At 38.5% G+C, this 27,671-nt stretch overlaps 1 protein-coding gene and 1 long non-coding RNA gene across 6 annotated transcripts in view; one reads left to right on the plus strand and one right to left on the minus strand.

Moving 5' to 3' along the window:
* The window catches only part of LOC148224880 (uncharacterized), a 181,815-nt gene extending 177,423 nt beyond the window's left edge, over positions 1 to 4,392 (minus strand). For 2 of the 4 annotated variants that reach the window (XR_015801609.1, XR_015801606.1), the window contains exon 1: positions 3,784 to 4,392. This is a non-coding gene — a long non-coding RNA (uncharacterized LOC148224880). The remainder of the gene's footprint in view (positions 1 to 3,783) is intronic. The other 2 variants (XR_015801608.1, XR_015801607.1) reach the window with 2 other exon arrangements.
* A 117-nt stretch (positions 4,393 to 4,509) lies between these two features.
* Positions 4,510 to 27,671, plus strand: part of PPP2R3B (protein phosphatase 2 regulatory subunit B''beta) — a 45,227-nt gene continuing 22,065 nt past the window's right edge. The window contains exons 1-2 of one of the 2 annotated variants that reach the window (XM_014892278.2): positions 4,510 to 4,583; positions 6,017 to 6,376. In XM_014892278.2, the coding sequence (XP_014747764.1) occupies positions 6,032 to 6,376 (345 nt within the window). In that variant the 5' untranslated portion in view covers positions 4,510 to 4,583; positions 6,017 to 6,031. Of the gene's footprint in view, positions 4,584 to 6,016; positions 6,377 to 18,633; positions 19,133 to 27,671 lie in introns of those variants that run through there. The other variant, XM_088159929.1, reaches the window with a different exon arrangement.

Below are 27,671 nucleotides of genomic sequence, written 5' to 3' on the forward strand. Positions count from 1 at the left end.
AGCTATGCACACAAGCAAAACAAAACAATGAAGTTAATTCATTGCTTCCATGGACAGGCAGATGTTTAGTTATCTCCAGCTCCAGGAGAGCAGGGCCTCATCACACAGAACAATGACTCAGGAAGACAAGAATCATCACTCCAAACATCCCCCTCTTCCTCCTTCTTCCCCCCACTTTATATACTGATTATGATATCATGGTCTGAAATATCTCTTTGGTCTGCTGGGGTCAGCTGTCCTGGCTCCCAATCTCCCATGCATCCATAATCTGTTATCAGCATAGCAGTGGAAAAAGTAGAAGAGGCCTTGGCTCTGTGAAAGCCCTGCTCAGCAATACCAAAAACATTTCTCCATTATCAACCCTCTGTTCAACACAAATCCAAAGCAAGCCCCGTACCAGCCCCTGTGATGAAAGTTAACCCTACCCCAGATAAAACACATATGCATATGCACATAGGCATATGAAAAGCTCCAGAAAAAGGACTCAGAAAGATCCTCCAGTGAACTGTATTTTGATCTTAGGCACACGTTCCACCTCAACCTGCCACTCTGTTTAAGGATGACAACTCTACTTTTGAGACTGAATGAGAGTACATCTGACACAGCCCTGTGCAAGCAAGTAAATATAATACTCCAAACACATTTATCCTACCTAACTTTAGACTTCTAAAATATGTTAATGTGTACATCAAATACTAATTGAAATTTTTATTAAGTAGTGGAGAGGAACACTTTTAAGTCATGCTACAGCTGATGTAGGTTAGATGTCTACCTCTGGATAACATTTATCAGGCCTTAGAAATGTTGCCTTAGTACAGAGAGATTGGAGACCCCTCTTTATTCCCTGTATGTCTAAGTTGTAGAGACCCAAGGTTATCAGGGAAGAAGCCCAACTCTCACTGCAAAATGCTAATTAGGAATGGAAATATTTCTTATGAACACCACTTCTCTGTGTCACTGTACACAGCAACAAATAAAGGCAAAGGAAGACTTTGATATTTAGCCAGGAACATACATTGGCAGTACTGCTAACATCACACTTTGCTGAGTCAAGACTGGTGAAGCAAGGTCAGAAAGGAGCTGTAGGTAACACAGCCAACAGGAGCTGGATGTGGCTCTTCAGTTTCTGCACTGGGGTTAGCACCTTCACACACGGTATGGAAGGAAGTACTGTGCTACACAGGTACACCAGCATGATGTACTAACTCCACTGCCCTGGGTTGTTAGGCCCAAGCACCACTGTTACTAATTGTCTCGAGTTATATCAATGCACCACTCTCTTGCACTTCTGAAACAAGTGCCTTACCTAAAGCATAGTCTGTGTCTGTTACAGCAATGCTAAGTGTGACCCCATCACTAAACTTTCAGGTATCAGTTGGATATTCCATGCTCTGAACTTTCGTATTTCATAATTATACAACAGATTTTTAAAGAAGCCCATCCTTAAGCCACATGGATACATTTTAAAAAAATGGTAAGACACTAGAACAGATTTTTGTTTTCCATGCTTTGAAAGCAACATAAAAAAGGTTTGCTTTCTGTACTCACCAGGTAAAGCAAGAACAAGGACATAGCAATCAAAAAGGATTTCAAGTTTCAATTCTCGGTGGAAGATCTGAACAAAGAGGTTCAGTTTAGTATTTCTCCACTTTCGGCCAAGTTTGAGCCCCTGTATCTCTACAAACATATCCCTACCAATAGATACACTTCTCAGTAGACCTGATTCATCCAGACACAAGTTCAAAACATCTGTCTCAATTGCCAGTACTGTACAACTTGGTGAGGATGCCCAAAGTGCTTTCTGCATAACAGAAGGCACATGGAATTGATTCCTCTCTCACACAAATGTTATCCATGACACAGTCTAACGAAGGCAGAGTTAGAATTGCTTTGAATCTACACTAGCATGCATGAGAGAACACTATGACTGTGGGCATCTCTCAGAGGTTTTTTTTTCATTTCTTTTTTTCTTATTTCTCACGTTTCTCTGGGAGATCTCATTGCCAGTTTCAACAAAGGGCATCATCTCTTTGCAGATGATATCCAACTCTACAACTCTGTCAAGTCACTCTCTGATCCCCTTCTTGCCACCTGTCTTCAACATGTCAATCAACAGATGGCTACACATCACGAAGGAATGCTTCAAAGGCATTCAAAATGTTTTAAAAGTCCGCTTTGTTGCATGTCTCTTGCTCTGCTATCAGTCTTCTTAATTCAGCCCTTCAGTTCTCCGCCAAAAATCTTGCTGCTATCCATAACACAGGGTTTTAAATTTCTTTTTCCCTACTTGAAAGCTACTTCCATAATATTTACAGAATTATCCATACTTCGTCATCTGCTTCTTCTGTGTTATGCTGAATGTTTTACTTCAGTTTAAAAAATGCCATTTTGTCCACTTTGGTTTTGCAAAAACATATTTTCTAACTTCACTAACCAATGGGCAGGAAACAGAACATTACCCTATTTCAAACAGTGGAGACTCCCTCAAGAACAGTGTCTGCTTAAGAGCAGAATCTCATTTTAAGACATGTGAAAATGTATCTACAGCTGAAAGCTAAAGCCTTCTGATATACTTAGAAGAGTAATACTGGGATTTGCAGATGACTGTTATTATCAAAATATCATTCGGGTATTACTAAACGTAATTGTGTTGGACTGTACCAGATTTCTCTCACAGCATCTTGGCTTTTGCTCCTCCTTAGCCCTTTCTTATCTCTGTGTCCTCTCTAAAAGATTCCAAAAATGAGAAAGCAAGCCCATTCCTTCACTTTACCCTATTTTACTCTTGCGTGCATTTTCAAGCCTTCCCTTCAAACCACTGTATCATCCTTGGTACAGCTCCATTTCCACAGCATTAACGTTCCAACAATTTGTAATAATAACCTGTTATAAATCTGGAGTGTCTCTACTGGTAAACAAAGTGGCAAAATGTAAAATGGATTAAGAAAAGTGTAGCCACATGAGGGAAAATCAGTTCAGTGGAAGTAGGGAATCTGATGTAAAAATACAGTGAGTTGCTAATGTAAAAAATACCAAAGAAAAAAACTGTATGGGCCAAAGGTCAACCACCTAAACCCCACTGATAAGTGCACCCAGAGAGCCTCAAAGGAGTGCCCCTGAAGGCTGACAACCACAAAATCCCAGTGTGTTTTCCAGTACAAAAAAGGGGCTGCAAACAGATTGGCACACATCGTTCTCTTAGTAAGGGGACTGTCCTTCTATTTCTTACTGCCTGCACCTCATCTTTCATCCTATCATTTGCAATCCCATAACACTAGTGGTAACCATAGCCATTGTGTAGAAAGAGCATTTAATGTTCTCCTTTTAACAGCATTTAGCAGATGGAATCAGCTCACTTTCACAAAACCACAGAAGGAGTAAATTGTGTGGAAGGGATTACAGTGAGTCATCTGATCCAGCCCCTCTGCTTAGGCAAGGTCATCCTAGAGCACATGGCACAAGAGTGCATCCAGATGGTTCTTGTATATCTCCAATGAGAGAGACTCTACAACCTTTCTGGGCAATCTGGGCAACCTGTTCCAGTGTGTGGGGTCACCAGCACAGTAAAGACATTCTTCCTCGTATTCAGGTGGAGTTTCCCGTCCATCAGTTTCTGCCCCTTGCCTCATGTCCTACTGGTTGGCACCACTGAGACCCATCCCCTCAGCACCTCCCTTTGGATATTTATATACATTAATAAGGTCCTCTCCTAGTCATGTCTTCTCAATGCTAAACAGACCCAGCTCCCTCTACCTTCCCTCTTAAGAGAGATGCTCCAGTCACCTTATCCTTTTTGTCACCCTCTGCTGGACCCTCTCCAGGAGCTTCACGTCTGGAGACCCCAGAACTGGACATCCCAGATGGGACCTCCCCAGGGCTGAGTAGAGGGGCAGGATCACCTCCCTCGACCTGCTGGCAATGCTCCTCCTTATGCATCCCCGGCCACCACTGGCCCTGGCACAAGGACACTGCTGGCTCAAGGACAGCTTGTTGTCCACCAGGACCCCCTGGTCCTTCTCCCCAGAGCTGCTCCCCAGCAGGTCAGCCCCAGCCTGTGCTGGTGCCCAAGGTTACTCCTCCCCAGGTGCAGGACCCTGCATTTGCCTTTGTTGAATTCCAGACAGTTCTTCTCTGACCCTCTCTTGAAGCTGTCGAGGTCCTTCTGAAGGGCTGCACAGCCCTCTGGTGTATCGGCCACTCCTGCCGGCTTTGCGTCATCAGCAAACTTGTCGAGGAGATGTTCTCTCTGCCCCTTCATCACTTTGCCAGCTCCTCTCGGAGAACCAGTGAGCAGCAGCCCGTGAGACCCCGAGACCTTATCAGAGCTCTAAGCTGGGCACAAGCGGCGGCGGCGGAACCGCGCTGTCTCGGGCAGGGCAGGCCAGGGCAAGGCAGGCCAGGGCTGCACCGGCCCGGCGGCCCCGAGCGGCCGTCGCCATGGCGACCGGCGGCCGCGTCCCGCGGGACGGAAGGGCCGCACTCTCGCGAGATGGCGGCGGCCGGGCCGGGCCGGGCCGGAAGGAGGCGCGCATTTGAAGGCGGTGGCGGCGGGAAGGGGCGGTGGCGGAGGTGCAACGGGGCAGGTGAGTGTGTTTGCCCCGTGGCATGGAGTCACGTCGGTTCTGAGCTGCTGCGGGGCTCGATGTGGGGCTCCCCCGAGAGGAGTGAGCCTGCGGCTGCAACGCCGGCTCCCCGTGCCCGGGGCGGCGCCGGGCTGGCCCTTGCCCCGGACCGTTTCTTTTCAGGCGAATGGCGCTTGAGGATGGCTGAGCGCAGCCACCAGCGCCGTGAAAGTGTTGAGTTTAAAAAAGTAGGGAAGCGAGGGGGCCCTCATTTTCAGAAACAGAATAACTGAACTGCAAAGTTATAACAGTTTAGAAAGTTTAAGTGGTGCAGTGTTATAAGGCTTCTAGTTCTGCTGTGGGACGAGGATGAGCTTTAAGTTTTAGCACGATGTCTGCTAGGTGGTGTTCGTTTCCAAATTGAAGTGCTTGTTTAACCAAGTATTTGTGTATAGAATCTTTTAGGTTGGAAGAGATGTCTAAGATCGTCTATCATGTATCTTTTATTATATGCTTTATGCATATAGATCAAATTTTGTGAAGGGCTTTATAAAGCACTAACATGAAGAAGTAAAGATTTTATTTGAACTGTACCAAATCATGAAGTAATTCGATGCCAGAAAACTTGAAAGAACTTTCGTGTGGTTCTCAGTCTTTCATTCCAGTCCTCTGTCTCTCTTAACAAAAAAAAAAAAAAAAAAAAAAAAAAAAAAAAAAAAAAAAAACCAAAGACCACCTGTTTGTTTCAGGTGAGTAACTGAGCTTGAAACCGCACTGTTGCAATTCTTGAGTTACATTGGTTTAGAAAAACTGTGAAAGTGAATGTCAAATAAGAAGTTTTTAAAATATCAAATTACAGTGCTTTGGGAATCCCTCACATGGGGGGATGCACGATTTTAAATCCATATCACAGCCTCAGAATGAAAATTGAGCCTTCAGTCTTAGTTCTAAATCACTTGACTGAAAGACTTGCTTATTAAATCTTATTTTATCCATCACCAGAGCTTAGAATAAACTGCTTAGGTATTTAGTTCTTAGTATGTTCAATTATAAGTATTTCCAAGTTTTCTTTTTCATAATACGTGTCTTTTAAAATATGTGTCTTTAACACATATTCTTAGAGGATATTCATAATATTTGTTAGCTATCTCTTTAAGAAAGCCCAAGTGCAGTTTCTTGTTCTCTAGTCTCCACCATTTACACAGTATGCTTTTAAAAGAAGATTATCCATTATTTAAAAGAAATTTTTGGAATTGACTCTGACTGATTTATGGCTTACACTTATAAAATGTTGTTGAAGTCACATGTTAAAATATAACTCCCAGCTTCTGTTAGTATCTTAAGGGGATAAATATCAACACTTTGTTAAATAATGCCTGTGAAACACTTGAAAGTCGAGTGGAATATGTATGTAATTGTCAAATATTTACTTTGAGTTTGAACCAATATAACAGGGAAACTGGCAGAATATGTCACCTGGAAAGATTCTGCAACCTGCAGTGAAAATGAAGGTGGATGAACTTTTTTTGTGCTGGTTGAGTCAGCCTGCAACTCAGCTAACACTAAAGGACTGCTTGAGAAGAATCAAGAATAAGAAGAAAACGGAGTTTGATAATGCAGATTCAGGAAACAGTCAAAATGAGAGTTTCACCAGCAAAAATTCCAATTCCAAGCAGTGCATATTAGGAGATACCAGATTGCCTTTGTCTTTCAGTCCTCCTCAGCTTTCTACTACTCTTCCATTGGCTACTCCAGCTAGCTCAAGGAACACTTCTAATGTTAGAGCAACACGTCGATCCTCGGGGACCAAAGAAGTAAGTTTGTTTCTTACTAGATTTATTTGTTTAAATGGAACTGTTTTGTGTCTGTAGTATTGGCAAATTATGTAAGTAAATAGTTTTCCTGAGGGAGGTATCAGGAGTGGAGTGAAGCAGCAGCACTGAACATAAAATACCAATGTTTGTGTATCGTTACTGTTAGTGGATAGGTGGCCTAAGATTCTGTAAGATTATCTTGCTTCCTTGCCATCTATTTGTGGATAAATTTAAGTCCTTGTGTTGTGTTCCTTTTATAACATACTGCCTTGACTGCAAATATTCCTTTGTCTAATGATACCAGGCACTGTTGTTAGAACAAGACTCAAACTTCGCTTCACTGAATCTGCATATTAACAAAGTAATTGTTTTGGTACTGCATGGTACACTCAGCACTTCCTTCCTAATGAGCTCTTTATTTATAACAGACAATGCCCTCTATGCAAGGATGATAACCCTGGCCTCAACATGAAATACTCTTTTTAAGTTTGCAGTTCAATTAAAATCTAGTTTCTAGCCCTTTTCATAAATTGTAAAAACAAAACTGGATAGAAAATGTTGTTGTGACTGACAAAGTGTTGCTTATGTATGATGAACGACCATAGAGTTACAGAATGGTTTGGATTGCAGGGGATCTTCAACACCGTCTAGTTCCAACCACCCTGCCACGGACAGGGACGCCTTCCATTAGGCCAGTTTGCACAAAGCCCCATCCAACCTGGCTTTGAACACTCCCAGGGATGGGAGATGCACAGCTTCTCTGGGCAGCCTGTTTCAGTCTCACCATCCTCACAGTAAAGAACTTGAATTTCTTCCTCATATTTGAGCTAAACCTATCCTTTCATTTTAAAGCCGTTTCCCCTTGTCCTGTCACTACGTGCCCTTGTACAAAGTCCCTCTCTAGCTCTCTCGTTGGTCCCCTTTAAGTACTAGAAGGCTGCTGTAAGTTCTACCCAGTGCCTTCTCTTCTCCAGGGGGAACAACCCCAACTCTCTCAGCCTGTGTTCTTTGGCAAAGTACTGCAGCCTTGTGGTCATCTTTGTGACCCTCCTCCAGACTTGCTCCAGCAGATCCTTCTTACACTGAGGACCCCAGAGCTGGGTGTAGCACTCCAGCTGGGGTCTCACCAGAGCAAAGTAGAGGGGCAGAATCACCAACCTTGCCCTGCTGGCTGGCTGGCTGATTTTGATACATCCCAGGACACAGTTGGCTTTCTGGGGTGCAAGTTCACATTGCTGGGTCATGTTGAGCTTTTCATCCAGCAGCATCCCCAAGTCCTCCACCTCAGAGCTCCTCTCAATCCATTCCCCATCCAGCCTGTTTTTTGCTTGGGATTTCCTTGTCCCAGATGCAGGACCTTCTACTTGACCTCACTGAACTTCATGACATTCATAAGGACTTCAAAGAGTTATTATGCTGTTTGTGCTATAAACTCATATTTTAATAATCCTGGAAAATTTTAAGAGATTGTAACTCCCAATTGCTCTACATACTTTGGTATCTAACTTATTGCAGTGTCCAAATGTGGTATCCCAGGGAAGCCTTCTCAGTTGGGTAAGAGTAGAAAGGATAAAGCTGGGATGTTTAAGAGTGTCAGTTATTTATTGTTTGTTGTTGATATGCATTGAGTGTACAGACTTACCCTTTAACCTACAGGAGTAACAGCATGACTCTTTTGCACTTAAACATTTAATCTGAAGTGACCACTTGATTTCATAAATACTAATTTTCAAATCTAGTTTGACAACTTCGTAGCTCCAAAACACCGTATGTCCAGGCTAGTGTTTTTCTGGATTGACTTTACAGTAATAAGGACTTGTATTTATGTACAATAACCAGCCATCCAGCAGGGCATCATGATTGATTTACTTTTTTCTTGCTGTTCACAGTATTATATTTCCTGCGAAATATAATTTCTAGTGAAATGCAGAAAGTCAGTCAGCAGATGCTCAGTTTATTCTTGTATCAGATAAAAGCAAGCAAAGGAAGAGTTTCCATTAAAACCCAAGTTGTGTACTGTAATTTCTCTTCATGTGTCTTGGTTGATTGCTTGAAGTAAATCCCATAAAGAAGAACTAGAAGAGATAAATGAAGAGCAACATCCTTGACTTAATTGGAATTGTTTGTATAGTGCTGAGAGAGAACTTAGAGGGGTTAGGTTGTTGGTTGGTTGAGTAGGTTGGGGAGGGCAATTTCCAAGCAATGAGAAATTTATTTATATCTTCATTATTCAGGTGAGCTGCATCTTCATCCAAAAGTTTATTAATCTCTAAGTGTAGATTGTATTTGCAGCTGGCATCAGCTCTTAAATACCACTAAGAATTGCATTTTCTGCTATGACAGTGTATTTTCTCCTAGAAAGCACAATGTACCCCACTTTCTTCCACAAACTACCTCATGCAGTGTCAAAACTAATGCATCTGCTGTTGTGCATTTTACTGTTTCTCGGATCGAGCCACAATAGTTTTGCCTACTTCATATGAGTTTCAAGTAAATTTGAGGTCCTCATCTTGTTTCTGTAAGTGGAAGAAAATGTTTCAGATACTGGATGTACAGTACAAGCTAATACAGATTTAAATTCTTAATAGCAGTCCTAGAAAATGATGAAAGTTAACATGCTTAGCTCTATGTGCATGAGGATGTTGTTATTAGGAAAAGGCTTTTACATCCAGCCGTAAAGAGCTGGAGAATTATTTCTTTTTGGACTATATAAGTCAACTTAAGCATCTTATTAAACTTTTTCTTATTGTGCACTGGAAGTCTCATAAGGCAGCATACAAGCAGTTAACTTACTTTGGCCTGATACATTTTCAGTATCACTGAGCTAAATCACTGCATTTGATGATGGGTAAGGCTGCTGTATGCCTTTTTTCTGTTAAAATGTTTCTGCAACTTTTTTGAAGGACACCAAACAGTAAAGCTGATAAGAGAAAACCACCATCCTTAAGTAATTACCAGGAAGTAAATATGAATGTGTAGGAAAACAACATGTTCATGCTACAAGTTTCTGTACTTGTTAGCGAAACATGTTTTTTTGAATGGAAAGCATTCTTAATTAGAATTAGAATCTAATTACATATGTCATCTTTGATACTTTAAACAGTAGCATATGAACAAAAGAAGTTGGTGTGCTGATGACAACCATTAAACAACATTAAAAGTACTGTAGCTGTCAGCTGTTATATTCAAGGAGATCTTTTCTTTTTTCCAGCTTGCAATTGAAGGTTATACTTCTATCCAAAATTCAGAAGTTACCATGTATTTTGCTGAAACACTAATGTCTTGTCAGAAGAGAATTTGCTGTCTATCAACATAGTTGGAGCCCTTCCCTGATGAGCAAGTCAAAAGTACTTATTCGAATAGTGAAAGAGCCTACATGGTCTTTATGGAATTTTTTCATCTGGACAGATGAAAATCATAAAGCCATGTTAAGAGTAAACTGTTGTCTTAATCCAAAGGCACATTTTAAAATCTATTCAGAACTCTGCCATGAAAATTCATCTTCCACTGTGTTTTAGTGCAAATGAAAACAAAACTCTTGTTTAGGGATTGTTTTGGTTTTTTCCCTTATGGGAGGTCCTTTGCTTCACTTGCATGGTGTCATTCACAGTGAGGTGGATACCTGACTGTACCCATTGTATAAGCGTGGTAATTGCAAAGTTCTACTCACTTTGGTTATGTGCTGTGAAGTGCTTGCTAGCACTTGGTATTCTGCAAGTAGGCCTGTGATTTGTACATACTATATACTTCAAATAACAGAAATTTAGAGTAATAAAAAAAATTCAGTATTCAAGTCTCAAATATTTTCTGAGTGTATTGTTGAAGAAATTCTAGAGCTGTAACTTTCAAGGATAGCTGTTGTAGATTTCTTCTAACCCTTATCACTACTGTACATAGATTAAACAGTGTTTCTGGGACTCTAGATTATCCTAAACACATGGGGTATACACAATTGTACACTGTTCATCACATTTTCAAAAATGCCGATCCTCAGGGCCTAAAAGGTGCCACAGGCAAGACTTTTAATCCTAACCAGCTGGTGTGCAAGGCGTCTGGGGAAACAATTCACAGAATTCCCTATGGGCATTTTGTGGGATGGTGGTGCAGAGAGAATGTGATGCAATCAGAAACACTTGAAGGTTATTTTCCATTTCTCTGGAGGGTCAACCTTTGATATAAAGGTGTTGTTCCTGCTTGTTGTCCTGTGGCAAATAAAGCTTATTTTTCTCCTATTTCTATAACTTGTAAGGTTTTTTTACAACTGTAATATACGGCTGCTTAGCTTTTTTTACCATGAATAACATTCTTGCCAAATTTTTCTAAGCAGTTACTTGATTTAAACATAGTGGTACTGCCTGATCCATTTTAGTTTAAAGGGAGGCTAGAATGAAACCTTTTAACATTGTCTGCAGTCTGAATAACACTTAACAGTTGCTTTTTGAAACAAATTAATTCTGAGGGCTTGAGGTAGAGGGTAGCTGGGCTGATACCATCATTTTGTGAGGTGTCTGCATCCGAATTGGTGCCTTGTACGCGTTCACACCAGAAGCACTGTTGCCTCCAGAGGCTGGGCTGTGTGAGCTGTGTCAGCATTGCTTTGCACACAAGGTTGCGCTGTGTGGTCTAACACAGGCACTCCCCAGCTCTGTGTCATGCAAAGATAGTATTAGGACATGGCACCACTAACACTAAGTGGGGAGGATGGTGGACCTGGCTTTCAACTCAAGCCCGTGACTTAAAGGGAGACTGTAAATAACCTGGTATCAAACTGATGTACTTTTACAATGATAACAGGGTACTATGAGAGATGTCAGCATTAGTGTGATCTCAATAAAGCTCCTTCTATGGTGCCAACAAAGGAAGGGCAGCCAAAAGTTCATGTTAAGGTCTGGAAGAGTGCAGCTATAGGTGCTCCTATAAAATCATTATTAGTTTTGAGTGGGGTGACATAATAGAAGTCAGCATAAGTATCACTGCTAGTATATTGTGTTAGTCATCTTTGCTGAATAGCTTGGAATAGAAGGACATTATCCTGATTAGAGAACTAACTGTTCTTTTTATTTATAATTGAGAAGCTGAAAGTTATTCACTGTTGTAGGGTTTTGATGGTGGTCCTTATTCAAACTGCATCTTGTTACCCTGGCATATAAATGTTACTTCTGTTAGTGGTTATATTGATTTTGTTCACACTTTATGCTTTATTAAAAGTAGTGATCTTTTGTCCTCTTTCAAAGTGGCAGTTGCACTTGTGTCCTACTGGAACTCCTATTTTTTTATATGCTGCATCCAGTCTCGGGAGTTTTTGGCATTTCTAGTACTGAGAAATGGAATTCAGAATTGTGAGGCTTTCTTCAAGTTTGAAGCTCACCTGAATCCTGACACAGGACAATTAAAATTAATTCAGTTTTGAATTATGACATTTCTTAATCACAGTCACTCCTTTTTGAGTAACTGACACTTAAAAGCAAACAAGAAAAAGTTCAAAGCTATATAATCATAGCGTACTGATCATTACTTCCAGTTGCTTCTCTGTCCAGTCTTTCAAAACAGGTAAACTTAATTATAGCTTTACATCAGTATTTAAACAGTGCATTTTTTAGCAGGTGTTTAATATGTGAGTAAATTAGGTATTAATAGAGAGGAAATAGCCTTGTCTTTTTTTTTTTTTTTCATTCAGTGATGCTTGAGAACATGTTCTATATTTTTTGAGAACCTCTTCATATGCCTTACATTTACTCTGTTAGCAAGAAATAAACTTGAGTTTATGATATACAAAAGTATGTATGAGCTTACTTCAGTACAAAATCATAAATGCAGCTCATCCAGTGAAGTTTGTCCACTGTTGGACCTAGTCAATGGCTGCACAGGATTTTTCAGCAAGCCGTGTTATGAGAAAAATCTTCAAAATGCCAGTGGTAAAATCAGATGACGGAGTCTTGGCAAATTAAGAGGTTTTGCACACACAATTGTCTTAAAGTTGCCTTGCTTTCATTGAATTTAAGTAGTTGTATTGATTCAAGAAGATACTAATTAAGCATACTCATTGTTTTTCGGTCAGCAACAAATGGTTACTAAATTTAGTGTCTTAAGTGTGGCCTAATATGTAAATAACTCCTTTGTGCTGAGCTGTTCTTGTAGTGTTCTTGTCTTCCAGTTAACCACATGGTACCAATGTCTTGGTTGCTAAGAATAATTTGTATTCTGTGAACAATAGATACAACTTAAAATGGGTCCATTGAAACCTACAGTGACCAAGAGGTGTTTTTAAAAGCGTGTTCCACTACTTCATGTTAGATGTGCCCCTTTTGCATAGCAATCATGTCAAAAATAGCTAGAAACTGTAGAGCCACCCACGTACTGCTTCTTGACCACAGGTATTGCAGGAATGATGAGCTCTTGGAATATGTGTCCCATTAACCTTGTGCATGCTCTTCAGTTTCATTTCATATGGAACTAGCCTTGCATAATTATTCTATGCAGATCTTATGTCTGATTTTATGTTAAGTGAGATGAGCTGGAAGTCTGAAAGGAAAATGTACATGAAGCCTACATGGGAAAAAGTAGGGGGAAACACTCAGTGGGTGCTGATGAAATCATTGCCAAATATTTACAAGGTGTGCCCAGTGTAAATTAGGTCAATTTGGCCTTCTTGACAAAACAAGGCTTGTAGAACTTACCAAATGGCTTGACTTGATCAAGTTTTTTTGATTCAGCAGAACAAGAACAGTTTCTAATGAGTTTTATTCCTTTAGAAGCTACATTTGTATTGATAAACAATGAATAATCTTCTAAATTTTGTAAACATTTCTAGTAGATATGGTCAATACTGATGTATTGTAAATAATAATCCTTGTGGCATACTTTACCAAAAGATAAAGCAAACTAGTTGAAATTATGCACTATTGAAAACAACGATGAGCTAGATTATTCTTCCACCTTCTGAATCTTTGTGAATAGTCATCATTTACAGCAAATACTCTAAGTCTCCTGTTGTAACATCAGATTTTAAACAAAAGATCACTAATTTTCTTCCCTTACTTGCTTTTAACATATTAAAAACACCACCTAAAATTTTGACTACTTGCTTATTTATCAAGTGACAGATTAAAGCTTAATATGTTAGATTTTTTTTTTTCTAAAATGCTTGAAAAAATATGCAAACGTCACATAAAGACTTACAGTAGTAGAGATTAGAGGAAAGTCAGGAGTACTCTTCCTGCTCTGGCAATGTATTTGTGGTGTTCTATCTCTGTAAGATGTCTAATTTCTTGGGGTTTTTTTTTCCTTCGTGTGTTGCCCTTCTGCTATTCAGAGGCTTACATTGGTAAAGTTACAAGTGCATATATTGTAGCATGCTGTGGATAGCTTTATGACTCTAGCTTTCTGTGGATAGTCTCTGTAGCATCACAGTTCATCTAAAATGTAAAAACACAGCATCTTATTAGAAGAAATATGACTTTACTTTGTGTAATCCATTCTAGATGGTTTTGCTCATATCTTTCTCTTTAATACTCATCTCATCAGCATCAATTTGGGTGATCCTGGTTTTCATGATCTGATGAATAAATAGGGTCATCTGAAGATCATGAATAGTAAATAGGCTCCATCTGCAGAACTATTCCATTGACCTTTTTCCCTTAAAATTCAGTTTATGCTGTACACAAATAAATAAAATGTGAAGTGTCATTTTACAAGAAAGCATAGAACATGAGAATTATTCTAAAGGTACATAAACCATTCCTTTATTGTTAGGCATTGGTTTTATAAGTTCTAGTATTGATGCTTGCTGAAGTTAGTCTGTCAGATGCAGTTAAACTGAAAAAGGCCCTTGCTCTGTCATTGGAGTCCAGGCTGTGTAATCATAGCAAGGTGGCATGTATCTTATCTTAATTGTAATCTGATAATGGCCCATGCCTGGTGTTCATACATGGATTTCTTATGGTAATGTGCAGAAAATCTGATCAGCCCCTCCTTCCTGGCCTACCAACATGACCACACATCTGGCATCTAACTGCTGTCTTTTAATTTACTGTCTTGCCTCCTAAGAATTCTGGATTCTCTTAGCAGCAGTGGAAAGAACTGCCAGGCATTGTTCTGTCTAATCCAAGACTACTGGAAACTTTAAATAATCATTCAAGAAAGCATGCAAGACTTCCCATTCTGATGGGGAGGCATTGCATCCTACAAGAAAAAAATTATGTATCTAGGCCCAGATGCACATGAACTTCTTTCCAAGGCCAAAGGATCAGTTTCTTCTTGTGAAGGTAGATTTCTTAACTACACAGTGTCAACATCTAGCAGGTCATAAGTATGTCTTACTCCAGCAGCACTGTCTGTAACTTTAAAGTAATCAGTTGCCATGACTGATTGTTGAATATGAGCCTAATCACTTGATTCCTCCTGCTGTGTACACATTGTACGTGTTAGCTCCCTTGGGTTTTGTGAGTGTACTGCTAAAAAGGGATAACTCTCATCCAAAGAAGAATTAGGGATTGATAGTAGTTCTTTGTTATTCTGTTCAGATCACAAGTGCATTGTCCTCTTGTTCTCTTTTCATGCACAGCAGTTACAAATGGGAAGTTGCTACCAAGAAATTAGTTTCAGAGTCTTTCAGTATAGCGAAGGCCAGGAAGGGACTATCTGGCTTAGAAATAATTCTTGATAATGTTAAATAATGGGGATCATCTAGTCACAATGTTTTGTCAAGGGGAAGAAAAAAAAAGAACATTTCAGGGTTGTTTGGTTTGGGTTTGCTTGTTTTCTTAGTCTAGCAAAGAATTGCTTCTTTTGTTTGTCTTTTAGTATATTTATGTAATTTCTTCTTTGTATTTCCTGCCTCACAGTAGTTGTGTTTTAGCAAGCATCATTAGCTGATTGACTTCTTGTATATCTTCCTGAACTATTTGTTTTTACTAGTGCCTTCTTTCCATTTTAAGCCTTTGGAATATATCTTTAATACTACATTAGTAGTGTCATTCTGTGTATTAGTCATGCTGTTACATTTTTTTCTATATTGCAAAGGCGCCCCCTTGCCTTACTTCTCTTAACTGCTGTGTTCTGCCCCTAACTATTAAGTTACTTTTGTAAAGGGTTGCACTAGTTGCATGACAGTCCCTTACATTGGCTGATTTGGAGATACAACAATTTTCTTTCCACAGTTAACCAGGAGCCACTTCTAATTTCTGTGCCATCACAGGCTGAGGGATGCTATTGGGTTCCATGGCTGTTGCCATTTGGCTTGGCTATTCAGCCTTATTTAAACTTCCTCCAAAAGCCAAACAGGCTTTCTGTCATCTCGGTTCACATTTTACTGGGTTGAAGACTAGACTCCAGCAACTGAAGTTTTTATATGGCTGAAAATTATTTTTTGGGGGGCTTCTTGTAATGCTGGGATGCTTTTTCCAAAAACTGGAGGTTACTTCCACTTAATAGATTAAGACTTTAATATGCTGTTGATATAGGCTTCTGACAAGAAATTCTGGTTTGATAGGCAAATACTTAAGGGTTTTTTTAAAGTAGTCTTCAAGATTGTATTTCCTCTGCAATATCCAGAATGTTGTGTTATTTTTGTTGTGTATGTTCAGATCTTTGTTAAAGTGGTAACCTCTTTGGCCACGGTCCCTTGAGTCCAATCCATTCATAGTGTATATCTTTAGCTTTGGAAGGAAACTCTGAGCATGCATCTTCCTCTCTGTTTGTTTATCTAGCTAATAATAAGCTGCCAAGATACTTGAACAGCTTCATGGCAGGCACCCAGACCTTCACCCAGTAAAGGATTTTGCCTTCGCTTTCACAGGAGAGGATTCAGACTTAGAATAAATGTAACACTATGCTTGAACACTTCCAGTTCAATTTGGATGAAAACTGACTTTCCCTTGTGGTTAATAAATGACTGAAAAGGTCAAAACAGATCTTAGGAGATTCATGACCACATTGCCTTATAAAAGCTCAGTCTCCTTAAATGTGGCAATACAAACCCCTCTTCCATTTAGATGGTGAAAAGGATGTGATTAGTAGCTACCAGTGTATTTAAGTATATTCAACTGCATGGAGATTGTTCTTATATTGCAACCTGTGAACAACAAATATCCAGGTGTATAAACAATGACTAGGTTGGAAACCATAGTACTAAAACATGTTAGACTAACTGTGGGATTGACTTGGAGCAGTGAAATAATAATGTGATAAAGCAGTGCAGAACATTCAAAATACTGAACCTGGTTTGCTGGTTAAGGTATGATGGATTCTGAGTTCCATTTGAATAAAGGAGGGAAATACTCTGTTTCCAAAATGGAGTTCAGAACATTTCTTTGTTGCTGAGGCTCCTTCAGCAGGTTCAGGATCTCCAGGCCTTTTAGGTTCCAGACTAGCACTTCACTCTTTTAGGTTAGCTCTCTATGTGACAGTCCATCATCTGGATGACTTAATACAGCCACATCAAATAAGACTGTGAATGTAGCAGCAAATGGGAGTGCATCACCTGGTTGAAAGGGGTGAAAATAGAAAGCAATTTAGGTGAGAAGATAACTTTCCTTACCTCAAGTAAGGCCTGTTCTGCCTAACCTGTAACACAATCTGCCTTGCAATACAACCTTCCTGACCTTCCACATTTTGGTCTGGAATGGTTATCTGTTGCCAGAGTAGGATTCCTCTCCTACTCTAACACCTCAGTCCTTCATCTCAAGTTCCAGGCATGCTACTGTTGTGTACTGCATGCCCAGTTTTCTGTTGACTTCCCTGTGGCCAATGTTTATCCCAGGTTAGTTGATTTAGTCTTCCTAAAAGACAGTGAGTGACAGCCAGATTTGCTCAATGCAGTTGGATAGTTTGGTCATGCCAACCACAACATGTCTGACTCTTGCCTTGTCAATTCCTTTCTTGTTCTCCCATTTCCGAAAGAAATAAATATCTTCATAACAAGTTGCAATAAAGAAGCAGGAGGCAGGGACAGGACTGGATACTAAATTAAAACCAAGAAAGCATGGGTTTTGTCATCATTTACTTTCTAACAGTATGTGATAAACTGAAAAATAATCCAATTAAGACAAATCATGTTTCACTAGTACTTTTTCATAGTTTCCTTTTTGTAATTGAGCAAGGATATTTACTGTGGAGTTTTAATGTAGTGTTACATTATAGAATGACTATGAATGGACAAATAGAGCTAAAGGTTATATGAGAGTAAAATAGTGCCATCCAGTAAAAGAAATCTGACAAGTGGTGAAAGAGTTGTTTTGGGTTGTTTACATCTTTGTGTAATCAGGAAAATGGCCTTATTTAAACTAGGAGGGATGAAATCAGAGTAGGATTGGCCAGGTCTTTCCTTTTACTCTGTTAGTAACTAAACTTGTGCATGACAAGGTGCAGATAATAAATAGCTAACACCTCTATCTTAAGACAATTTGGAGATGCTAACAGTGTTCACAGCTTGCAATAGTAAGAGTTGCCATACTCATTACTGTAATGGTGATATCTGAAAAAATATTCCATCAAAATAGCAGCATTTCCTATAGATTCCTATGATAAAGGTATATCCATTTAAAATGTGGAAACTTCACTAGTTATTAGTTAATGTACCTAAAACTGTAAAAGAGAAGGAACTGAAGATCACTTCAGTTTTTACAGAAGCTTCTGATTTGTTTCCATGAAGAATATTGATGTGTACTAAAACTTGTACTAAAACTTACTTGATGTGTACTAAAACACCACCCCCATATAATTTATTTGAGATTCAGTACACTGAAAACAGAGTGGTAATGGAGTCTAACTTTAATGCTAGTGAAATGTGACAGGTATGCAATCTAGTATATAGATGTTAATGTTTAAAAAAACATTTAAGAAAAGAAGTATCTTGACAATTTTTTTCAAATTTTGTGACATCATTTATATTTCTAACGTAACCTTTTGGTAACATATGATTTAAAGCAGAGTTTCCATGTGATAACATTAGTGTCATTTCTGCTATGGCTTTCCATCTTAATATTTAAATTTTTAGATTCTTGAAATACAGTAACTTAGATTAATGTAAAAAAATTATTGATTATGTGAGCCGTTCTGAAAGCCTGTCTTAAAGGTTTTTCTGTCATTGCCTTTATTTTCCCAGTGTAAAAGGGTTCCCACTAAACGACAAAAGAGTTTAAAAGGAATTAATTGCTGTGTAATAAACTTTATCCTTCAGTGAGGTTCTTCATTGAAGCTAGACAGTGAGTGTTTTGTGACAGAAGGGAAAGCTGAGGGGGATGGGAGGAGGAGGAAGCTAGAAAATAACCACGACTGGCCTCTCTGCATTCCTGTAGGGCTTGCCTTTTTTAAAATTGGAAGCTGCTTTTATAGATGCTCCTCCAAACACGGTTTTCATTTTCCATACTGTCCCATTTAGACTTTGGAATGCCTGGATGAAAGGGCAGGCCCCCAAAAGTGACTTCCCAATCTGTTTTTGCATTTCCAGCCAAGTTCCCTTTAATGTATGGAGCGGGTGAAGTTGAGCTGACTCTTATAATATCACAGAACTCGGGCGCAGCTGCTGCTTTAAGTGGCACTGTGTGATAATACAACAGCTCTGCTATTTACTGGGACTCAAGTGCCTGGACTGGCACACAGAGACATTATATGAAATCCGAAAGCATGAGGATAAAGGAGATTTCTTTGCGACAAGATCCTGATCTAAGAAAGGAGTTGGCATTGCTAGCTCGAGGATGTGATTTTGTTTTACCTTCGAGATTCAAGAAGAGACTGAAAGCTTTTCAGCAGGTTCAGGTTTGTCTTTCTGTTCTTATACAATTAAGTTATTGTTGTCAATTGTACCTTCACAGCCACTCAAACTGCAGACAATACATGGAAGCTGTTACTAAACTAGCAGGGTTTTGGTAGTCTGTTCCATATATGCTGATTTCTTCTATGTTTTAAAGGACTATTGAGAGTTTGTTGGAGCATATAGCATAGCTAAACTACGATGTTTGCTCAGAGGTATATGCCGTGGAAACTTGGTGCATTTAATGCTATTAGACTTGTAAAGACTGTTTTCCTTAATCTCCATAATTGTAATCTACATGCATTTCCCTAGCGGGTTTAATTTACCTCTTACCAGAACTGGGCATATAAATATACTGAAATAGGCTGTAACTTTACTAGTTCAAACATAACATGGTAAAAAGTGCTTTCATACTTGCATGATGATCCTGAATTCCTTAAGAATGTTTAAAATAACATTTTATTTGGATGCAATCAATTGTTGCTTGTTTCGCACGTGTACTTCTGCGGTTTTGTAGCAGCGAGTTAAAGCTACAATTTTAAAGTGTGCTTAAAATTGAAAACAGAAATATTTGAAAAGTAAAATCAGGAGGAAAACTACTTATAGAGTAAATGTTCAGAGACTTGTTGTCTCTTGGAGTGAGAAAGTGTACAAATTTTTTTCTTTGAGAAACTGAAATTGTATTTCTTTGAATATCCTTTAAGACGTATGGTGGTATCTAAAAGCCTTCACTTTGACCTTACCTCACCCTCACTTCTAATTCATATACTAAAGGTGTGTCAGTGAAGGCATGTGTGAATTTTTTTTCACTTTTTTAATTTAGTAAAGTTTAGCAGTTGAAAAAAAATACATTAACTTAGAATTTCTGCCTTTGTTATTTATTCTAAATATAGCCTGCAACTTAATTTTGAATTCAGTACACTAGTGTCCCTTTCAGGTGACCTTCAAGAGAGGGACGTAGAGCCCTATGACCCTAAGAATGTACTAGCCTTCTGTCTTCTATATGATTATTTTAAAATTGTTTCAAGTGATCTTTGTAAGCAATGTTTATTCCTTTGTGCAAAGCAGAGTGCCAGTGTTGACTGTGCTGGTTTATACCATTCAGCATAGACATGTGAGTGAAAGGATTTTTGACTTGTCTTCTGTGCTAAACTGGAGACAGAGAAAAGAACTTATTGACTAGAGACAGCAAAAATAGAAAATGCTATCTTAATTGCCCAAAAGTAGTGGTAGCAGTTAATACTAAGGCACCTCAGAGGAGGAGGCAAGTTTAGTCTAGTCATGGCATCCTGTTGTAAACAAACACAGCATTACCTTGTGTGGTGCCCCTTAACTTGATCTGGCTTTCATCGAGCAATAGTTGGATCGCTTGTACTTCTACAGGGCCTTTTTATGTTGACCTAGAAAACATCTCAGTGTAGTATGGTTAAGCATACCTCCAAGCTACTAACTGCTTTACAAAACAGGTTGTCCAATCTGTAGGGGTTTTTTTTTTCTGTTTTAGGATGCTGCTGGCTATAAACTTAGAGTGGAGACAATGAGCAAATATTTTTCATTTTTAACCAGTCTTCCACTTCCTGGGTAAATGGCAACTGTAGAATAATGTACGATAAATGACTTAATTAGATTACAAAAATATTTGGGCAAAGCAGAATTAATAGGAGTATAAAACTCGAATATGAAGTCTGTCATTGCTCAGTTTGATATAAAATATTTTATATGAAGTGGGGTTTTTTTAGGTGGTGGTTTGCTTAGACGTCATGATTTTAAGGAGACCTTTTGGAAATATCATCAGAAACTAAATATGGGTGCTAGTAACTGTTGATACAGAAGATGGATATTCTTTACCTGACATTTTATGTTAATGTTAATTACAACTTATCCTCATAGGTTAAGTGCTTTTCAAAGAACATCTATTTATCAGCTACATAGTCATTGAAGAAATTTCATGTTAAAGTTTTGTTTCAAGTTATTCTACAAAATCTCTAAGCAGTCTAATTTTATCATTTCAGTTGGTAAGCTTTGTTGCGGTTGGAGTTTACAACCTCCCGTTCCACTGTATAGACTTTCATACTTAACAGTTCATGAATATGATGAAAAATCAGAATGCTACAGTCAAGCCAAAATGGAAGCCAATCTCTTCTTCCATATTTCTGCTGCAATCCTCTAATTTTATAATTTGTTGAACAAATTATAGATTCTTTCTAAGAGGTTTGTGCTATTAAAACTAGCATCTTAAAATAAAAATGAGTAATGGTGGTGGATGGTGAAATAACATGTGGCTCAGAATCTGCTCTGAGGCGGGTTGGAATGACTGAGTCTTCTACAGGTTCCAAGAATTCTGAGGCAGTGGCTTTTCATATAGGGCCATGTGAGTAAATAATCTGTGTAGGTAATCCCCTGTGGTTTAGAAGGGGTGGTCATTAGAGCATAGCACATCAAATTTCTTGAAAATCTTTAAATAGACCACCAGTAGTGAAGTGGGTTGTTCTGGAAAGTGGTAGAATAGGCAGTTCCTCAGTTTTCATTTATTGATGAAAACTGAAAAAAACTTGAGAAAAGGAGGGCTTTATGGAAAGATCTATTTCTCAAAAGATAGATAAAACAATACATAATTGTTGAATGTTCTCTATTACCTTGGGGAGCTAAATTTCTTAGTAGGTATCTGCATAAAATGAAGGAAAACTTCAGTCCATCTTATTCTGATCTTGATTCTAAGACCAAGATGTTTCTTAAGTATCTGACACCTATGGGATATATTGAACTGGGAATGCAGCACTTGAAGAGTCGCTGTGTCCACCTTGCTTGTCAATTTATCTGGAACTTTCGAGGGAGAAGAAACTATCACCTTGACAATTGTATTGGCAATTTAAAGATGTGAACTGAAAGGCTGAGTACTGTGTTTTAGCCAACATCTGGTGACATCCCTACCTGTTAGAGCTGGAATATCAGGAGCACCATTATGCCTGCTATATGAGGAAAATATACCTGAAGTTTGAAACAAATTTGGAATAAAATACATGTGTATACACCGACATGCTTATACATTTGTAACTCAGTGTTAGCTAAACTAGGAAAATGGGTATTTTTTGCTACTTAGAGGCCACATCACCTTACAAAACTGTGGAGATCTAACTTTAAAACTAGACTTTGCAAAAAGTCAAATAAATTCATGTTGAATGTAATGATTTTTTTAAAAGGAGCTAAAAAAAAGTCTGGCCTAAGTTTTTAATTAATCTTCTCGTTGTTAATGACAGACCTGTGCTAGCATATTTTTTTATACTTTTAATGAATTATACCTTTATTGCTGTGCCTACTGGGTGATTCCTTGGTGTAGTTGTGTGCGTCACATCTCAGTGTGAAAATGGAGAGCTATGTGTTTCATGACCACCTGTTAATGATACTAAATGCTGCTTACACATGCTATTTATGTCAGCTGTATGAGAACTATTTCTTCAGCTTCTGCAGTACCTCACGAGATTAGCTTGCCTTCTGAGTGAAGTAACTTTAGACTTTAGTGCCTCTTGATCATTTTTCCATTGCTTTGTTACCAAAATGCTACATAAATGCTTGTGGCATATTCAAGACAGCAGTGAATACAGAGTCTGTAGGTACTAATGTGTGCTGGGCTGGTGTATATTTGTGATGTAGTGCACACAGTGATTCTTTTAGTCATGAAGATAACAGTCTCATTTCTGAGGCAAAACTACTTTCAAAAAATTTAATTGAGGCTGTTGGGTTTACAGCTATAGTCTCAGAAGAAGGTTGTGTAACAATTAGAGGCTTCGGGCACGAGAGCTTTCCTGTTAACATCAGTTTTCTAATTTAACATAATTTGTAGACCTTTTAACACCACAGGGGGAGGACTCAATATTCATTTTTACATAATACTTTTACATCAGGCACACAAATGCCTTATTAAAGAACACAAGTGTTTGCTGAGAGGGCCAGAGATGGAATACAAATCTCATTCTGGCTGTAGCTAATAGGTACGCTTGGTGCTAGCTTGCTGATATAATGCCAGTTTTCCAAAGCACATGCCAGTGTTTAAAACAGAATGAAAATATATAGGCTGCCTACTGAGACTTACTAGTTAAGATGAGGTTTTCTATAAATGGTTCAGTGCTAGTAGATTGCCAGGTTTTAAGCTGTAGTCTCTTAAAAAGAAACTGTAAGCAAGCTGGTAGATTTTTACCACTTCTGTAATGGAGACTCCTGGTTCAAACATAAAATGTATTGGCTGCTTGTGATAGCAGCTTCTTTACCTCAGCTCATGTCTGATGATAAATCTATTTTTTTTTAATTATTATTATTACAGAAAATGTGTACTGGTTCTATAGAAAAACTAATATGGCAAAAGTTTGTTACAGCTTACTTGCATGTGTGATTTAAAAGTCTAGATGTCAGTTCCTTCTGCAGCTTAGTTTTGTGATGAAGCAATTTATACACTGAAGAGTTCAGAGGTACTTATTTTTCTGTTGAAATAAAAGATTCACTATTTTTTTCTTCATGTAAATTAACACTACTAATAGTAGATGTTGTATGACTGTTGGTGGTAGTGTAGACAGCCTGAAACAGTCCAGCACATCTTCATATAAAATATCCTTCAAATTTTACAGGGCAAGAGGGATAGGAGATTGTGTTCACAGTTGTCCAAATCAGAATTTTTCAGGGCATCATCAGACAAGCAGTTGACAGAATACATGCTCCAGCTGTTGACTTTGCAGCTCTGCAACAAGGCTGAACTTGGTGGCATTTCTTGTTTGAGAGGATTCTTCTTGAAGTCAATTGCATCTAGTGACTGAAACTTGCTTTGTTGTAAACACGTAAGAATAAAAAGCTATCGTGGGGTTTAAGTGGATGTCTGTCTTAGCTGTATGTGATACTTTTGATGTTGAACTGATAGCCTGTCCTGACAAGGGCTGTTTTCTGTAGACAAATGTTAGAATTGCCTTGGGTGTACTTGTCAGTCCCGTGGCTGTGTACAATCTAAATAATCATGTACTAGGAGGAACTTACCAGCTTGTGCCCTGGAAACAGTTGGGCAACAGAATATACTGGAAAGGAATAGAAGAACGGATTTAACCTGTGATCAGAGTATTTTCTGAGGAAGCTGCAACTATAAGACAAACAGCATATATTAGTGACTGGAATACTTAATTTGACATAATTCATAAACTGTAGCCTGTTTGACAGCAACTCACGGCACTAGCAGTCATACTAGCTAGCAGTGACTAATATTTTTCCACTACTTTTGTCTTATCATAAAATGTAGAAGAAATTATCTTTCACGGGATAGATTTTCTGAAGAATTTTGCTTTCTTCCATTTTATATTGTGTACCCTTTTCCATTTTTAAATTAGTAGGGCATGTGAAAGAGATTTTAAAAATGTATTCATACCAGTGGTGACAAACTCTCAGAAGAAGCCTCGCTCTAGAAGCCTTTTATAAAAGTTTTGTCAGCAAATAAAGCAAGTTACCAATGGATGTGGATGTGATATGGAAAGGTATTGTGTTCATGGCTTTAGGGGGCACAGGTAACTATGATTTGGTCCCCACCCAGGTGTTTTCTGAGTACATCAATAAGCTCTTCAAACTGCATACTTTTGATATTGAAGCTCTATGTGACTGTACAAAGAAAAAAGTGTGCAGCCATGTTTGGAGGTGTTCTACAGCAATACTGCTTTTGCAGTAGCATCTTCCAGTTCCCAGCGGGACTGCATTATTTATATATGTCGGTTCTACCAAGCTGCAAATACTGGGAGAATTCCAGTATTTCCGAAATCAGAGTTGTAGGAGACCTTGAGTGAGATCTCTGTTAGTGCAGCATATATAGTACTGAAAGGGAGGAGATTGATACGTGTGTACTATAATGGTTAGGTATCATGCAGAAAAACGCCCGTTTACCTCAACCTTTACTAACAAGTGAAAATCAGATTTTGACCATTTGAAAGTTTCCCAGTGCTACTTTTGTTTGTGTGTATGTGATATGACTTGCCTGCAGTGGCCATTCACAAGTGCTTTCAGTTGAATGTAGTTTTAAATTCAATACCCAAGATGGTATGTATGGAATGCATTTCATAGTTTCAGGTGGAAGCTTTTGCTGGATGCCACTGCCTACTGTCTCCTCCTACATTAGAATTAACATGCTTTCACAGATAGGTTTGTGTAGATGGTCCAAAGTTTTGCATGCTCTGCTGTCGTGCTGATACTTCAGTGGCTTTTTCTTGAGGGTCATTTTGGCTATTTCAATTTGGCTTGGTTAAATTAAAGGGGAAAAGTGTTAATGATAGTTGCACCATACTTTGTGCCTTATAGTAAGACTTTCAAGAACTATCCAGTGGTGGCCCTTAGCACAGCAATTTCATTCAAACTGGATGAGGTGCTTCTTCCCACAGGCTATCACAAAATTAAGAGTATTACTACTTACTCTGATGTCTTAAGACTTAAAATAAGGGGAGAAATTAGCTTCATATTGCAAACAGCTTAAAAAAACACATTTCATTTGTTTTACCTCAGAATCAGAAGTTGGGGTCTTCTTTAGACTTCATTTTTGCTGTTACCTAGGATCCTTCCTTATGTTACTTCTGACTGCTCTAAACATTGCTGAATCTCTTTTGATTTGCTTATGGAATTGTTACATGCTGTAATATGTCAGTGATCCCAAAATGAGACAGAGCAGGCTTTGTCTCTAGAGTAGAGTTGATTTAGCATTGAGGATTAAGATTTGCATTGAACACAAGACCAGATTACCATGTACTTTTTTACAGAAATAGATTTGAGAGTAAATGGCCAAGAATATGCATAAGTGAGATAAGAATGATAGTCCATTTATTTAAAACTGAGATGAGTGCACAATCTGGTAAGCAGGAAGGAGACTCCCACTATATTTTTCTGGTAAGAATTTGAACACAGTATTGCTAACTGGAACATGACTGCACTGGGAGAATTGCTGAACCCTGCTCCTGTGCATTAACTCAGGTCACATGTATGAAATTGGAAACAGTGTAGGTTAAAGTATCTTTTTTCTTCTAATGGCACATTGCTAGAACTTTATGGGAAAGTGTATTAATTTTTATTGACAACAGACCTAACTAAATGAATGAAATTTTCAGAGGTAAGGCTAACAGCAAAAGTAAGCTAGTGTAAAACTGCAGGAGGGTTAAAATTAATGGATGTTTATCTCTTACTGTGGAAGGAAAGAGGAGCATGTATGATAAAATTAGTCTCTATAGCCCATCTGAAAACAGCTGCCAGACAGTGACTGAAGGATAGCAAGCTGAAGACCAGGATAGAAGGAAACAACTGGGACTAATATGTTTGTTGCCAGAGGAAACTTTTACGTATATACCCTGATGACTGGTTTAGCATGGGTTCATTCTCTGTAGGTATCTCTCAGGGTTTGATCATGTTTTATATTTCTGACTAAGCTATGCGAAACAAATCACAATCTTAGCATGGTTTTAAGCCTAATGTAATCTGATTTTAAACAATACTGCCACAGTACTCCCTGATATTCCTTATGTAGAACCATGTTGCTTCTAACTGTGTAAGATTGGACAAAGACAAATAGGGAGTTTTAATTTTACTCTTTAGCTGTCTTGGTGACCTGAGGCAAATCTCCATATTGCTTCACTGTCACTAGCAAGTAAATTCTATGTAGGCATGGGAGAAGGGGAAGATGCAGGTGTGCTGTGGTGTAGCTTACCTTATGCCATGCTGTAAAATTTTGTTATTAAGATTTCAGATTAACTTACTGTTTTCAAGCTGAATTGCAGTGCAATCATTTTATGTTAGAGTAATAGAACTTGATGAGGGGAAGAACCCAGAAGTTTTCACTTTTAAGTTGTCCAAGGATCATTTTTCACAGAGGAAAAAATACTGTTTAGTGCATCAAGCTGAATGGAAAGTAGTACAATCAGTGAACTCTTGCAGTAAAAAATCTCATTAGTTTGGCTGGAAAGCTGCTAATGAGGATGACACAGACATAAAAAAAAAATCATCACACTTCAACTGTAATTGTAAATGTAAATATCTACTACAAGGTCAAGAGCACTTATATTACAGTTGACATGTTTCTCTGGGCTTCTTCTGAGGGAAGTTCTGGTAGTAACCTTAGTTTATCTATCCTGAAACAGATTTTTGAAGACACTTCAGCATGTTAAAGTATCTGATGTGTTAGAACAGGTTTTTCAAAACTGTTGTCTTTCCTCCAAATGAGAATGAACCCTTTTCTAAATAATAGTAGTGCAAGTCTTTTATATGATATTTTCGATATTTAAATTCCATAAAACTACTGATAATATCAATTGTTTATCTAGAGGAAAATGTTGATTTTCACTTTGTAGTCAATTAGATAGTAAGTTCAGAAAGAAACATTTCTGTGATTTTATTGGTCAGATTGAGAGCACTAACAGAGCAGAGGGATGCTAAAGCTGGTCAGGGATTCCTTGTTAGCTTGCTTACTGATAACAATTTATTACATTCGCAATTACTGTTTAATTGATCAGCTGTAACACAGCTTGTATTCATAAGTACTCACTG

Source organism: Sturnus vulgaris, chromosome 2, assembly GCF_052056855.1.
Source record: "Sturnus vulgaris isolate bStuVul1 chromosome 2, bStuVul1.hap1, whole genome shotgun sequence".
Lineage (NCBI taxonomy): Eukaryota > Metazoa > Chordata > Aves > Passeriformes > Sturnidae > Sturnus > Sturnus vulgaris.